Here is a 17,599-nt window from a genome sequence, read left to right as displayed (position 1 = left end):
AAAAAGTGGGCGGAGACTAATACAAATTTCACTGGGAAAATGTAAATTGCTGCCATTCTTACACTGTTAATGGTAGCGTTCTCAAACTTTGCACAGCTGGTCACTGGGTGACTGGGATTAATCTGCAGAAAAGTGGGTGGACCTACAAAAAACAATCAAATTTTTTTTTTTTTATAATCTTTATTTTTTATTTTGAGTCGAAAAAATATACAATCAATAATATAAAACAGTACAGCCACCAAAACATGCCGGTACAGATATAACTCAATGGCAACACCACAATACTGGGTGTATTCTCAGTAGCTAAAATCTTGGTGGTCCTGAAAATATTCCAGACCCAAATTTAATTAAGAGCTAACATAACACACACACACCAATCACAAAACAAAAAAAAAAAAAAACTAAACAAAAAAAACACAGCCCAATTGGATTATTCGACCAAATGCACAGCCTTCAGATCCTACTACATATTATCCTCCACCAGCTTCCCACGGTCTCCAATCAAAGTCGTTACCCCGAGCCTCTCCCTGAACTCCAACCAAGTTGCCCATTGACTATAAAACTTCCCCATCTTATTTTGTGCCGACATTACTAATTCCTCCATCCTCATTGTGTCATTTAGGGTTTGAGCCAGGTCTACTGCCCCCAGTTGGGCGTCAACTTTCCAATTTTTGGCTATCAGATATCTGACTGAGGACATCAAATGGCCAAGTATAGTCCCCTTTGAGTTTTTTATTGGACCTGGAAACATTGAGAGTAACGCAATCTCTGGGGAGTGGGCTATATGACATGAGTTCATTTCCTCCAACCACTCAAAAGCTAGTCTCCATAGGTGAGAAATGCTATCGCACCCCCACCACATATGTAAATAATCCCCTACCTCTTTCCCACATCTGCAGCATATGTCCGAGCCCCCCTGTTGCCATTTTGAAATCTGAGCTGGGGTACGAAACCATCGGATCAGGAGCCTATAATTCCTTTCCTGTACTTTACTTGACCTCGATGGCCCATGCGTCAGTGCCAATGCCTTTTTCCAGTCACTAGATGTAAACTGTTTGCCTAAGTCTGCTTCCCATTATGAGCAGATGTGATTAAACTGACTGGGAGAAACATCCAACACTATTTTATACATTTTTGAGATGGCATGTTCTGGTCGATGTTCACTGAGACATAGGCTCTCAAAGGCTGTACAATTCCTCATTAACTGAGATGAGAGTGAAAGTGATTTAACATAACTACATAATTGATGATATTGTAACCATTGTGAGATGTTGGGGCTGCTACTGCCTGCAGATAGCAGATCCCCGATGGGGGGAGGGGACACATTAACCAAAAAAGTTCCCATTATTGGCCAGTCCCTTCTATTAAGGCCCAAAAAAGTATTCGCTCTAACTGCAACTGCAAAGCTCAAATTATCAAAAATGGAAGTGAGAGGACTCGGAATAGATGAATACAGTAAAGGAGATCCCCCTCCTTACAACAATGCATCCCAAATTGTCAATACATTCCGTACCAGCAAGGGGATATCAACTAAAGACTTTCTAAGACACACAGGGATCCAGGGTAAAGCCCTGACATCCAAATCTATTATCTGGGATTCCAGTTTAACCCATTGCTTCGTTTCATGACTGTGAAACCAGTCAAAATTCACCTATTGATTTTGAAGGGGAATATTTAATTGCTGCCATTCTTGCACTGTTAATGGCACAAGCCTCAAACCTGGTACAGTTGATCATTGGGTGACTGGGGTTCAAATTCAGAAAAGGGGGTGGAGCCACAGATTTGTTTTATTTCAATGCAAATTTTTGATGCCAAAGACTGCAAAGCTCACAAACTAGGTTAGTGAGTAATTGAGTAATTGTGTGTTAGGGTTAGAAAAAGTTGGCGCAGTTAACACCAGCCAAATACATACCCGGGCAATGCCGGGCCATCAGCCAGTTTATTATATATTAAGATTCCTGTGTACACATCAGATATACAGTCACAATCACATATGTATATCTAAATTTAAAAATATGGTGACTGCTTTTTGCAGCAGCACAAATAACTTGTTTTTTTTATTGGTTTATTTCATTTTTTGGGAACTAAGCACTATTACTGTATATATGTTATTTATGATGACTATTACCTGAGAAATAGAATATTTTATCATATTAACTCTTTTAATTACAGTTTTAATTTAGAAGGAGTCGTAATCGGTGCATTTTTTTCCTACTCCAGGTACCCAAATATTGTTTTGACTTCACAACCCTGCAGGCAATTATTACCAGGCAAAGCAATGTGACAGTCAAACGTCAATAGTCCTCCTCTTTGCCCTTTGCAACAGAGAAAAAGTTAATTGCATATTGGCAAAGGTGTGGAAATTTCACCTAGGAGAAAAAGTAGGAGAAAAGGTTAATTGCATATGTGCCATGGGCCCTTATTTTATTTACTTTCCTGCTACGTTTTCTCCTAGTTACTATTTTAACATATTATAAATAAAATGCCTTTTAAGCCACCAGCAAGCAAGAAAATATTCACAATAATTTTAACAGCACTTTTTTCACCTACTTTTTCAACTGCAGGGTGCTGAAAAGTTATTTTAAACAGAAGATTAAATATTATCTCCTAAGAGAAAACTAGGAGAAATCCTAAAGTTTCTGTGCCAATACTTTTTTTTTTTTTCAGTTCAGTTTTTAAGGTTAATTTTTTAATTGCATTGAGATCAGGACTGTGTGATGGCTGCTCATAATACCTTGACCTTTAATCCTTAAAAGCAAACCTGAAGTGAGGAAACTCAGGTTTGATCCTTACCTAAGAATAGGGCCTTCCTGCTCCTCCGAGCTGCCCATAGTTGCTATGCTGTGCAGGGTTAAACGTTCTCAATCTGCTGATGCTTTGGTAGCCTTTGGGCATCCTCTAAAAGTATTTAAGGATAACTTAGACCTTAATATGTTCTACAATTGACTCCATGAGTGTGTGTGGGGAGGCGCACATTGGCTTACTGCACCTCCTGTAGCCCAGTGTCTGTCTCTGTTTTTCATAAAAGGGTCATGGTTACAATGCAGTAGTCGGCGCAGCGGCAGAATGTCAGTGGGAGTACAAATGCACTCCCGCCGAAGACATAACCGCAGTATGTCTGGGTCAGAGGGCACTCAGGCCAGCTATGTATTCCTGCGGGAGTACGCGTGTACTTCCACGGACATACTGCCGCTGCGCCGACCCCGCTGACTCCTGCATTGTACCAGGACTTTTTTATAAAGAACAGAGACAGACGCCAGGCCAAGGGAGGTGCAGTAAGCGGTGCGGTAATTGTAGAATTTATTAAAGGATATGATATCTTAATTACTTCTATGCACAAGCACATCCATACTGTGCATCAGAGGCGTATCTAGGGCTTTCACTGACCAGGGACAAAGACAGTTTATGCGCCTCCAACAGTGAATCCTGTAGCGTGTGAAGCACCAAAAAAGGGCATGGCCAAGCAGCAGAAAGTGGGTATGGTCATAGGCTGAGATATATAAATACATTTTTATGTGTATAACATTAGACAATGACCATGGTAGAGATTAGATTGTGTGCTCCTCTGAGGACAGTCGAGTGACATGACTATGTACTTTGTAAAGCACTACTGAAGCTATCAGGGCTATATAAATACATAATAATAATAATATAATGGGAAGACATTAGTCTATAACTAGGATAGGGATTGGATTGTGCGCTCCTCTGAGGACACTCAGTGACATTCAGGGCCGGATTTACCATAAAGCACTATATGCACGTGCCTACAGGCGCCTGATGATGGAAAGACAGCTCACTCCCCTCCCTGAGCGCCTCCCTCCCTTCTTCTCTGATCAGACTGTAAATCAGTGGTTACTCACTCTGCTCTCAGCATTTCACTGATTAGATCTCCCTTCAGTCAGGGGCACCTCTAGCTAATTGATACTGAGATTCCTCTAGCTACCTAATACTTGGGGGCACCTCTAGCTACTTAATACTGAGGTTCTGTAACGATCGGTGTAACACAGAGAGGATCTGATTACCGGTGATCTGCAGTATCACTGGCAATACAGATATATACCCGATTATTGATGATCTGCAGTATCACCGATAATCAGATATACAAGCTAACCTCTGGACACCTGAGTAGAGTGTTTGGTGCAAACAGTAATATTGAGAGGACTGGGCCTCAGTGCAGTAAGGAGTACTGCACAATTCCTTCTGGACTCCCCCGAAGGGAGGAGTCAGGCTGAGAGAAGGAATGACAGAACGAGAGTGACGCTCAAGAGGAAGTGTCACTATCAGGACTGGGAACCGCCTCTAACAGTAAGGTCGGTTCTCGAGGTCGGACAGATCAGATCGTAACCACACGGACAGACAAGGTACAGAATCAGAAGGCAAAGGCGGAGTCTAAAGTACAGGCAGGGTTCGGCAACAGGGTATCAGAAATATCGAGGTACAAAGTCAGAAGGCAGATGCAGAGTCTAAGGACGAGCCGGGGTTCGGCAACAGAGTATCAGAAAGGCAAAGTACAGGATCAGAGTTCAGGAGAATGGTCAGGCAGGCAGAAGGTCATAACAGATAAACACAATCAAACTAGTACTTTAAACTATCAACAAAGTCTAGCTAAGTGTAGGATTACAGCTCCAGCTGGTCCCCGGAAACACTTTCGGATCTGACTCAGGTCTGCGTGCTACCACGTAGTGATCGCAACGCCAGACAACCAGCAACTGAACAGCCAGCAGTATATATACCAGAACACTCTCCAGGCCCCTCCCTAATTGCTGGACCAATGAGAGATGTAAAATTTGTCAGCTGACTCACTTCTGGCTGTTATATAAGCTCTGCCTCTGTGCGCGCGCGCGTGTCACTCTGAATCTTGGTGGACTATCAGTCCCAGCCACACCAGTACTGTTTTGCAATGTATCCAGTGAACCGAGCGTGGGAGCCGCCGCACCGCTCACTACACCAGCGGCGGCTTCCCCATGCTCAACCCCTTTGCCAGGGACACTGCCATGCGGCAAGCTCGCCACCTCCAATGCGGATTCCGCCGTTCCCAATGCGGATTCCGCCGCTCTGCCTATGCGGCATGCAGTGGGTTTTCCGCGTTGTGACGCCATGCTGGACGCGGAAACAGCCGCCTCACCTTGAGTTAAAAACACCAAGGGACCATCCTTATTCAAAACTCCTTGCCACTTAGGAAGGAGATGCCGCATTTCTTCACAGGTTCCTCTAGCTTCTTAAAGGGACACTTAAGTCAAACAAAAAAAATGAGTTTTACTCACCTAGGGCTTCCAATAGCCCCCTGCAGCTGTCCGGTACCCTCGCCGTCTCCCTCCGATCCTCCTGGCCCCGCTGGCAGCCACTTCCTGTTTCGGTGACAGGAGCTGACAGGCTGGGGACGCGAGTGATTCTTCGTGTTCCCAGACACATTAGCACCCTCTATGCTGCTATATGGTATATGATATATGCTATAGCAGCATAGATGGCGCTATTGTGGCCAGGAACTCGAAGAATCACTCACGTCCCCAGCCTGTCAGCTCCTGTCACCGAAACAGGAAGTGGCTGACGGCGGGGCCAGGAGGATCGGAGGGAGACGGCGAGGGCACCGGACAGCTGCAGGGGGCTATTGGAAGCCCCAGGTGAGTAAAACTAATTTTTTTGTTTGACTTAAGTGTCCCTTTAATACTTGTGGGCGTCTCTAGCTACTTAATATTGTGGATTCTTCTGGCTACTTAATACCAAGGGACTGGGACAGCCACTTGCGGTGCAGTTTGGTGGGGGTTTGTAGGTTCATGGAGGGCGAAGTCTAGTCTCTTTAATGGCAGGCTGCACCAATGCCATTAAAAGATGGGGGGGGGGGGGAGCCGAGCTTCACAGCTAATGGTGCTTCTGATCCTGGCCTGCTTTCTTGTGCCCCTGGAATAGAAAGACAGGCCGGGGGACTCAGGGGAAGCATGCATAGCACAGCATCAACAATTGCAATGCATATTATTAAGCTAATGCATGCATTGCTATTGCTGCTGTGCTCTACATGCACCCCCCACCTATCTTTGTATTCGCTTGCGTGACGGCACAGCAAGCAAGAAGTATCGGATGCACCATTATTTAATTTGAAAGGGGGGCAGAGAAGCTTTTACATTTTTGCTGTGCAGTCTGCAGAGGAAACTTGGCTCTGCTCTACTCCGCCCCTAGCCCCCCCCCCCCCCCCCCCCCCCAGTCACAGATGGAACATCTCACTCCCCGTCCCCAACCCCGCAACGAACTTTGAAGTTCCTGACTGTCACTGTGCCTGGCTTCCTTTCTCCTCTGGCCGCGAATGCGTGCGGCTGGGTCGCGGGGGCGGTGCAGTATCGATGGTGAGCACGGAGGAACAGGAAGGCTCTATAATATCTACAGCCATCCCTCTTCTTAGGTAAGTATCAAAGCTAAAGTGAGTTTCACTGGGTACTTTAAAGATACACTGTAACATCAAAAAGTTCCCCTGGGGGGTACTCACCTCGGGAGGGGGAAGCCTCAGGGTCCCAATGAGGCTTCCCACGCCATCCTCTGTCCCACGGGGTCTCGCTGCAGCCCTCCGAACAGCGGCCCGACAAATCCGTCAGCTTGTTCAATATATACCTTTCCAGGCTCCAGCGGGGGCGCTGTTGCGGCTTTCGGCTTCGAAGTAGACAGAAATACCCAATCTCAGTCGGGAACGCTCTACTGCGCAGGCGTCGGAGACTTGCGCCTGCGCAGTAGAGCAGACCCCGACGGCGATCGGGTATTTCCGCCTATTTCGGAGCCGAGAGCCGCCACAGCGCCTGCGCAGGAGCCGGGAAGGTAAATATTTACATTGCCGCTGTTTGGAGGGCTGCAGCAAGACCCCCGAGGGACGGAGGATGGCGTGGGAAGCCTCATTGGGACCCTGAGGCTTCCCCCTCCCGAGGTGAGTACCCCCAGGGGAACTTTTTGATGTTACAGGTTTTCTTTAACGTTGTTCTGGAACTGATTTGTACTTTTCTCTAGGAGACAAAATGCATCTCCTTCCTAAGTGGCAAGGAGTTTTGAATAAGGATGGTCCCTTGGTGTTTTTAACTGCATATTATTGTTTGTCCAGATGAATGTGGAAACTTCAGGTACTTGTAAATTGTTCCCAAGACTTTATTATGTAGACAGATGATATTCAGCATTACATTTCTTTACACTATTGTGTATCAGCTTTAGTTGTATTGATGGTTGTTTTATTAGCAATTAGAATTTATTTATAATTGCTGGACGATAACTGTCAGTTCAGTTGTGTTTTCACATGCTGCATTGACAGATTGAGTGCAGTTCTCCTTCCCGATACACAAATGCTAATAAGTGTCTTGTTAATGTTTCAGATATCCCATCTCGATCTCCAGTTTCAGATGAGAAGATTTCAGGAACCCAACCAACACAAGATAGTCAGCATACCGTTGACTGTAAAGTTTGTGGTGATATAGCATCTGGGTTCCATTATGGCGTACATGCTTGTGAAGGTTGCAAGGTAACATTTATTTTTTCTACTTTGAAGAGAACCATTCACAGATTGCTATACTCTATAGAGAGTTTCTTACAAGATAATAATGCCAGTAAGGGGATTGATTTATCAAGACAGAAGCAAAAATGCCAGCACAACCAATTAAATTTCTGTCTAATTGCTCAATTTTACCTTTAGATTTTTTCCACTTAAAGGGAAGGTCCGAGGAGTATAAAAATAAAAGATCCTCTTACCTGGGGCTTCCTCCAGCCCCTGGCAGCCATCCTGTGCCCTTGACGCAGCTCCGTTGGCTCCCGGTCCACTCCGGTGGAGAAGCCAACCTCGCCAGGTCGTCTTCCAGGTCGGCTACTCCTGCATTTCACCATGCGGCTCACTGGGTCGCAATGACGTCATCCGGACTGTAATGCGCAGGCGTAGAGCTACTGCGCCTGCGCAGTACAGTCCGGATGACGTCAGCGAGACTATGTGAGACCCGCGCTGGAACGCAAGTAGGCCTCTGGTACCGGAGGGGACTCCGGGCCACCGGCAGGGAGCGGAGCTGCGGCGAGGGCACAGGACAGCTGCCAGGGGCTGGGGGTAGCCCCAGGAAAGTGGATTTTTTCATCTTTATGCTCCTCGGATGTATCCTTTAATGAAGGGAGAAAAAAAGGAAAAATGTAAGGGTTCCACTAAAGAGGGAGCCCAACATCCAAAATTAGGATTTACATTGACCAAGAGGTATACTTATTCATACACTGCCATAACCTTACTCATATTAATAACCTTACTCCCCCACCTATTTTTGCTGCCCTCTGGAATGCCCACTTAGTCTGTAACAAACTCTTCTTTATCCATGATCTTTTCACTTCCAATGCCTTCACATTCTTTGGGGTCACTGAAACTTGGCCGACTCCTTCTGACACAGTCTCACCTTCCGCTCTCTCTTATGGGTGGTTCTACTTTAGTCATAAGCAAACAAGGAAGGATCTGCAATCCAGACCAGGTCGATGAAAAAGGCTGATAAATTTATTGAAAAATCCCACAATACAGTGCAATAAAACCACAGGATCAACTGACACGTACCGGGCCTACAATCTGCCCTCAGTTCTATTTTTTTTTTTCTAAAAGTGGGAATAAACATGGTGGCGGTGTGGGCATGCTCCTCTCTCATAAATGCTCCTTTAAGACACTCACTCCTTTTCCTTCACTCTCTCTACCATCCTTTGAAGTCCATGCAGTCCGACAATACTCTCCCTCTAACCTCCAAATTGCAATTATCTACTGCCCTCCTGGCACTGCTTCTGTTTTCTTAGATCATTTCTCTTCATGGCTTTTCCAGTTCCTGTCCTCTGAAATCCCTACCATTATCTTCGGTGATTTTAACATTCCTCTTGACACCAATAATTTTGTCACCACCAAACTAAATGAAGTTCTGAATGTAGGGAAGACAGAAAAGGTGACAGCGGGTTAGAGAAGAACAAGCCTCTATGATGGGTACCTTGGGATTAGGGGACTCCTGGAGATGCCTGCTCCCTTATGACCAGGAATTCTTGTTTATTCTGCTATGCATTCCACATCATCTAGAATAGAATACATGTTCCTAAGTCTTTCCTTGATAAGTAGATTGAAAGCAGCGCATATAAAGACATGGTGATATCAGATCAGGCTCCTGTAGAGGTGCAACTAGTATTGAAAATTCCGATGGGAAATACTATCACACAGTATCAGCACTATGGGCCATATGCAATTCACTTTTTCTCCTGACTTTTCTCCTAGGAGATAATTTTTCATCTTCAATTTAAATTAACTTTTTAGCACTTTGCAATGGAAAAAGTACCAAAAAGTAGGTAAAAAAATACTGTCAAAATGATTTTGAGTATTTTTTTGCTTGTTGTGTAAAAGGCATTTTATTTACAAGTTGTAAAAATATCACCTAGGAGAAAACTCAGGTGAAAAAGTGAATTGCATACAATCCTATGAGTCTTTCAGTATAATAAGAGGCTGAAATCATCCATGCAACAAGTTCTGCTGTTCAAACAAGATTTGAAAGGTGTGCAAAGAGTAGAACATATGTCAATATCCATTCTTTTGTAGAAAAGACATCTATTGCATCTCTTGGGGTTTTGATTGGGTGACATCAGTAGAGACAATGCACTTGTTTGTCAGTTTTACACACACACACCATCACTGATCAGGAGTCGATTCCTCGGGCGACAGTTCTGGGCCAAGGCTGTACAGATGTATAGCTAGCCTCTAGGCTAGTTATGCATTCTGTGGCCATGTGCGGGAAGAAGGAGGGTCACAAGGAGCATCAGAGCAGGGAAGTGGGTGGGGAGACCAATGCCCTCAGCCTGCGCTCTACCAAGTCAATCCACCAGGCGGATTGTTGGCACACTGAGGGTGAGCTGGGGCCCACTTACATGTGCTTTATTCTCCACAGATGCAGTCATTATCGGCTGAGTTTAATCTAGCTTTTTATAATCAAGAAAGTTAACCACTTGCCGACCGCCCACAGCCCATGGGCGGCGGCAAAGTGGATGCCTTAAGGACCGCAATACGCCTTAGGGCGTTGCGTCCTTTTCCTATGCCGGGGGAGCGATCGCGTCATTGATGACGCGCGCTTCCCCCGGCAACTGGCTCCGCCCACCCGCCGTAACATCCCGCCGGCCATACGGAAGCGCCGGCAGGATGTTAACCCCGCAATCGCCGCTACAAAGTGTATAATACACTTTGTAATGTATACAAAGTGTATTATACAGGCTGCCTCCTGCCCTGGTGGTCCCAGTGTCGGAGGGACCACCAGGGCAGGCTGCAGCCACCCTAGTCTGCACCCAAACACACTGATCTGCCCCCCCCCCCGCCCACTGATCGCCCACAGCACCCCTCAGACCCCCCCCTGCCCACCCCCCAGACCCCTGTTTGCACCCAATCACCCCCCTAATAACCCATCAATCACTCCCTGTCACTATCTATCAACGCTATTTTTTTTTTATCTCCCCCCCTGCCCCCTCCTGATCACCCCCCCACCCCTCAGATTCTCCCCAGGACCCCCCACAGACCCCCCCCCCCTGTGTACTGTATGCATCTATCCCCCCTGATAACCTGTCAATCACCTGTCAATCACCCATCAATCACCCATCAATCACCCCCTGTCACTGCCACCCAACAATCAGCCCCTAACCTGCCCCTTGCGGGCAATCTGATCACCCACCCACACCAATAGATCGCCCGCAGATCCGACATCAGATCACCTCCCAAATCCATTGTTTACATCTATTCTCTCCTCTAAACACCCACTAATTACCCATCAATCACCCATCAATCACCCCCTATCACCACCTGTCACTTTTACCTATCAGATCAGACCCTAATCTGCCCCTTGCGGGCACCCAATCACCCGCCAACACGCTGAGATTGCCCTCTGACCCCCCCTTATCAATTCGCCAGTGCATTAATTACATCTGTTCTTCCCTGTAATAACCCACTGATCACCTGTCAATCACCTGCCAATCACTTATCACCCATCAATCACCCCCTGTCACTGCCACCCATCAATCAGCCCCTAACCTGCCCCTTGCGGGCAATCTGATCACCCACCCACACCAATAGATCGCCCGCAGATCCGACATCAGATCACCTCCCAAATCCATTGTTTACATCTATTCTCTCCTCTAAACACCCACTAATTACCCATCAATCACCCCCTATCACCACCTGTCACTGTTACCTATCAGATCAGACCCTAATCTGCCCCTTGCGGGCACCCAATCACCCGCCCACACGCTCAGATTGCCCTCAGACCCCCCCTCCCCCCCCTATCAATTCGCCAGTGCATTAATTACATCTGGTCTTCCCTGTAATAATCCACTGATCACCTGTCAATCACCTGCCAATCACCTATCACCCATCAATCACCCCCTGTCACCCCCTGTCACTGCCACCCATCAATCAGCCCCTAACCTGCCCCTTGCGGGCAATTTGATCACCCACCCACACCAAAAGATCGCCCGCAGATCCGACGTCAGATCACCTCCCAAATCCATTGTTTACATCTATTCTCTCCTCTAAACACCCACTAATTACCCATCAATCACCCCCTATCACCACCTGTCACTTTTACCTATCAAATCAGACCCTAATCTGCCCCTTGCGGGCACCCAATCACCCGCCAACACGCTCAGATTGCCCTCTGACCCCCCCTTATCAATTTGCCAGTGCATTAATTACATCTGTTCTTCCCTGTAATAACCCACTGATCACCTGTCAATCACCTGCCAATCACCTATCACCCATCAATCACCCCCTGTCACCCCCTGTCACTGCCACCCATCAATCAGCCCCTAACCTGCCCCTTTCGGGCAATTTGATCACCCACCCACACCAATAGATCGCCCGCAGATCCGACATCAGATCACCTCCCAAATCCATTGTTTACATCTATTCTCTCCTCTAAACACCCACTAATTACCCATCAATCACCCCCTATCACCACCTGTCACTTTTACCTATCAGATCAGACCCTAATCTGCCCCTTGCGGGCACCCAATCACCCGCCAACACGCTCAGATTGCCCTCTGACCCCCCCTTATCAATTCGCCAGTGCATTAATTACATCTGTTCTTCCCTGTAATAACCCACTGATCACCTGTCAATCACCTGCCAATCACCTATCACCCATCAATCACCCCCTGTCACTGCCACCCATCAATCAGCCCCTAACCTGCCCCTTGCGGGCAATCTGATCACCCACCCACACCATCCGATCGCCTGCAGACCCGCAGTCAGATCACCTCCCAAGTGCATTGCATCTGTTCTCTCCTCTAAACACCTACTAATTACCCATCAATCACCCCCTGTCACTGCTACCCATCAGATTAGACCCCCATCTGCCCCTAGGGCACCCAATCACCCGCCCACACCCTCAGACCCCAGCCCTGATCACCTCGCCATTGCATTACTTGCATCTATTCCCCCCACTAATCACACCTTGAGACACCCATCAATCACCTCCTGTCACTACCTGTCACCCCCTAGCACACCTACCCATCAGATCAGGCCCTAATTTGCCCCGTGTGGGCTCCTGATCACTCGGCCAAACCCTCAGATCCCCCTCAGACCCCCTTCCGATCACCTCCCCAGTGCATTGAGTGCATCTATTTTCCCCTCTAATCACCCCCTGAGACACCCATCAATCACCTCCTGTCACCCCCCTAGCACTCCTATCCATCAGATCAGGCCCAATACAACCTGTCATCTAAAAGGCCACCCTGCTTATGACCGGTTCCACAAAATTCGGCCCCTCATAGACCACCTGTCATCAAAATTTGCAGATGCTTATACCCCTGAACAGTCATTTTGAGACATTTGGTTTCCAGACTACTCACGGTTTTGGGCCCGTAAAATGCCAGGGCGGTATAGGAACCCCACAAGTGACCCCATTTTAGAAAAAAGACACCCCAAGGTATTCTGTTAGGTGTATGACGAGTTCATAGAAGATTTTATTTTTTGTCAAAAGTTAGCGGAAATTGATTTTTATTGGGTTTTTTTCACAAAGTGTCATTTTTCACTAACTTGTGACTAAAAATAAAATCTTCGATGACCTCGCCATACACCTAATGGAATACCTTGGGGTGTCTTCTTTCTAAAATGGGGTCACTTGTGGGGTTCCTATACTGCCCTGGCATTTTAGGGGCCCTAAACCGTGAGGCGTAGTCTAGAAAACAAATGCCTCAAAATGACCTGTGAATAGGACGTTGGGCCCCTTAGCGCACCTAGGCTGCAAAAAAAGTGTCACACATGTGGTATCGCCGTACTCAGGAGAAGTAGTATAATGTGTTTTGGGGTGTATTTTTACACATACCCATGCTGGGTGGGAGAAATCTCTCTGTAAATGGACAATTGTGTGTAAAAAAAATCAAACAATTGTCATGTACAGAGATATTTCTACCACCCAGCATGGGTATGTGTAAAAATACACCACAAAACACATTATACTACTTCTCCTGAGTCCGGCGGTACCACATGTGTGGCACTTTTTTACACCCTAAGTGCGCTAAGGGGCCCAAAGTCCAATGAGTACCTTTAGGATTTCACAGGTCATTTTGCGACATTTAGTTTCAAGACTACTCCTCGCGGTTTAGGGCCCCTAAAATGCCAGGGCAGTATAGGAACCCCACAAATGACCCCATTCTAGAAAGGAGACACCCAAAGGTATTCCGTTAGGAGTATGGTGAGTTCATAGAAGATTTTATTTTTTGTCACAAGTTAGCGGAATATGACACTTTGTGAAGAAAAACAATTCAAATCAATTTCCGCTAACTTGTGGCAAAAAATAAAATCTTCTATAAACTCACCATACTCCTAACGGAATACCTTATTAGTGGGGTTCCTATACTGCCCTGGCATTTTAGGGGCCCTAAACCGTGAGGAGTAGTCTTGAAACAAAAATGACCTGTGAAATCCTAAAGGTACTCATTGGACTTTGGGCCCTTTAGCGCAGTTAGGGTGCAAAAAAGTGAAACACATGTGGTATTGCCGTACTCGGGAGAAGTAGTATAATGTGTTTTGGGGTGTATTTTTACACATACCCATGCTGGGTGGGAGAAATACCTCTGTAAATGACAATCTTTTGATTTTTTTACACACAATTGTCCATTTACAGAGTTATTTCTCCCACCCAGCATGGGTATGTGTAAAAATACACCCCAAAACACATTGTACTACTTCTTCCGAGTACGGCGATACCACATGTGTGGCACTTTTTTGCACCCTAACTGCGCTAAAGGGCCCAAAGTCCAATGAGTACCTTTAGGATTTCACAGGTCATTTTGAGAAATTTCGTTTCAAGACTACTCCTCACGGTTTAGGTCCCCTTAAATGCCAGGGCAGTATAGGAACCCCACAAATGACCCCATTTTAGAAAGAAGACACCCCAAGGTATTCCGTTAGTAGTATGGCGAGTTCATAGAAGATTTTATTTTTTGTCACAAGTTAGCGGAAATTGATTTTAATTGTGTTTTTTCACAAAGTGTCATTTTCCGCTAACTTTTGACAAAAAATAAAATCTTCTATGAACTCACCATACTCCTAACGGAATACCTTGGGGTGTCTTCTTTCTAAAATGGGGTCATTTGTGGGGTTCCTATACTGCCCTGGCATTTTAGGGGCCCTAAACCTTGAGGAGTAGTCTTGAAACGAAATTTCCCAAAATGACCTGTGAAATCCTAAAGGTACTCATTGGACTTTGGGCCCTTTAGCGCAGTTAGGGTGCAAAAAAGTGCCACACATGTGGTATTGCCGTACTCAGGAGAAGTAGTATAATGTGTTTTGTGGTGTATTTTTACACATACCCATGCTGAGTGGGAGAAAGATCTCTGTAAATGAACAATTGTGTGTAAAAAAAATTAACAAATTGTCATTTACAGAGATATTTCTCCCACCCAGCATGGGTATGTGTAAAAATACACCCCAAAACACATTATACTACTTCTCCTGAGTACGGCAATACCACATGTGTGGCACTTTTTTGCAGCCTAACTGCGCTAAGGGGTCCAAAGTCCAATGAGCACCTTTAGGCTTTACAGGGGTGCTTACAATTTAGCACCCCCCAAAATGTCAGGACAGTAAACACACCCCACAAATGACCCCATTTTGGAAAGTAGACCCTTCAAGGTATTCAGAGAGGGGCATGGTGAGTCCGTGGCAGATTTCATTTTTTTTTGTCGCAAGTTAGAAGAAATGGAAACTTTTTTTTTTTTTTCTCACAAAGTGTCATTTTCCGCTTACTTGTGACAAAAAATAATATCTTCTATGAACTCACTATGCCTCTCAGTGAATACTTTGGGATGTCTTCTTTCCAAAATGGGGTCATTTGGGGGGTATTTATACTATCCTGGAATTCTAGCCCCTCATGAAACATGACAGGGGGTCAGAAAAGTCAGAGATGCTTGAAAATGGGAAAATTCACTTTTTGCACCATAGTTTGTAAACGCTATAACTTTTACCCAAACCAATAAATATACACTGAATGGGTTTTTTTTTATCAAAAACATGTTTGTCCACATTTTTCGCGCTGCATGTATACAGAAATTTTACTTTATTTGAAAAATGTCAGCACAGAAAGTTAAAAAAATCATTTTTTTGCCAAAATTCATGTCTTTTTTGATGAATATAATAAAAAGTAAAAATCGCAGGAGCAATCAAATACCACCAAAAGAAAGCTTTATTAGTGACAAGAAAAGGAGCCAAAATTCATTTAGGTGGTAGGTTGTATGAGCGAGCAATAAACCGTGAAAGCTGCAGTGGTCTGAATGGAAAAAAAGTGGCCGGTCCTTAAGGGGTAGAAAGCCCTAGGTCCTCAAGTGGTTAAACACAAAGTGGAGAGATAAGCAGCACAGTGGCGTAGTGGTTCGTATCCCAGCCAGGGCACTATCTGCACAGAGTTTGTATGTTTTCTGTGTGGGTTTCCTCCAGGTACTCCGGTTTCCTCTCGCATCCCAAAAGCATACAGATAAGTTCATTAGCTTCCCACCAAATTGGCCCTAGACTATGATACATACACTACATGATACACAGATAGACATATGACTATGGTAGGAATTAGATTGAGAGCTCCTCTGGGGACAGTTGAGTGACAAGACTGTATACCAGGGGTCTCAAACTCAATTTACCTGGGGGCCGCAGGAGGCAAAGTTAGGATGAGGCTGGGCCGCATAAGGGATTTCACAAAAAAAGTCCTCAAATGTCATTATTAACAGTTTTAATTATTTCTTCTTAACATGAAGTGTCCTACCTTATAGTTCGCTTCAGTGCTCCCATTACAAGTAATCCGCCGTGTCCCCGCCGCAAAACAAAGGCTGCAGAGCCCCCAAATCGCCCGGGGGGCAATCCGCCGGCATTTCCTGGAAGGGGCAGAGCTTTCAGCTTCAGCTCTGCCCCTCCTGACGTCAATCGCGGCGGATCGCCGCCTCTGCCCACCCCTCTCACTCTTCCTTCACAGAGAGGGCCGGGGAGAGGCGGCGATCCGTGCGGTGATTGACATCAGGAGGGGCAGAGCTACAGCTGGAAGTTCTGCCCCTCAGCGTAGTCGTGGATGTTTGCCCGGGGGATTTGGGGGCTCTGCAGCCCTCGTTTTGCGGCGGGGACACGGCAGATTACTTGGGAGCACTGAAGCGAACTATAAGGTAAAATAGTTCGCTTACGTGTCTCTTTTGCTTTTGCCGGTGCGGGCCACAAAATATTGTACCGAGGGATGTAAAAGCAAATAAACTTACTCAATGAGACTCCTCCATTTCGTGCCAATGAAAATGAAATCTTTATTCACTCAGCTGAGGACCCTTTTATATACCAGCATTTATTAAAGGAGAAACAGGCTAGCTGCAGCCCGGCTAGTCACAAAAGGGTGGAGACTTCCTCCACCTGTCGATCTTTATACCCCAGTTAACATGCTAATATATTCCTCCCTCCAAACAGTCTGTAATCCCATGAGTCCAATGAGCAATGTCCAGTTTCTTCTTTTGGGTGGGTCCGGTCCTCCTCTGTGTCCTTCATAAATGAATAGAAAGTCAACAGGAAAGAGAAATATTCTGACATCAGTTCCTTGGTTCATTCCTCTCAAAGTCATATCCACCTTCAGAAAACTAGTTTAGACTGCCCTTCCCAACATCCTGCCTCAGGGCCTGGCACAGAATGACACTGAGGGGGGAGGGGAGGTGCTGTGGAAAAAACATGAGACTGCGCACAGTGAATAGTTCAGAGGAAGAATACATAACATATATGTGATATCGTGATAATTCTCTGGTTAACAATAATCCTTTTACTTAAAGTGTCACTCTAACACAATAATCTAATCTTGTGCATGTGGTCCTTATAGCCACATGAGGATATACAGGATATACATAAGGATTAACATATTAATTATAAAATTCTTTCCACATTTCCCTCCTGTTTATAATTAATACTGTGGGTTGTGGCTTGATTATATATGAATATCAAAAGGAATATTTACATTCACATTTCTGTGCTTATGCTTACTTAAGCCTCAGGTATCTGCAAATGTGTCTCCACTACAGGGGTTAGAGGTCCAAGCAAACACAGCCTTCTATTCCCCTTTGCTGCAAATGGGTATGCACTACAGCA

The 17,599-nt window shown here is 45.7% G+C and overlaps 1 protein-coding gene across 1 annotated transcript in view; it reads left to right on the top strand.

Annotated features, from left to right (window-relative positions):
- Nucleotides 1–17,599, top strand: part of LOC137546687 (peroxisome proliferator-activated receptor delta-like) — a 66,656-nt gene that overhangs the window by 23,363 nt on the left and 25,694 nt on the right. Inside the window, exon 2 of the mRNA XM_068269435.1 lies at nt 7,344–7,489. Coding sequence (XP_068125536.1) covers nt 7,344–7,489 — 146 coding nt within the window. The remainder of the gene's footprint in view (nt 1–7,343; nt 7,490–17,599) is intronic.

Source organism: Hyperolius riggenbachi, chromosome 2, assembly GCF_040937935.1.
Source record: "Hyperolius riggenbachi isolate aHypRig1 chromosome 2, aHypRig1.pri, whole genome shotgun sequence".
NCBI classification, from domain to species: domain Eukaryota; kingdom Metazoa; phylum Chordata; class Amphibia; order Anura; family Hyperoliidae; genus Hyperolius; species Hyperolius riggenbachi.
The sequence above is the reverse complement of the archived record's forward strand: the minus strand, read 5'-3'. Positions and strand labels throughout refer to the sequence as shown.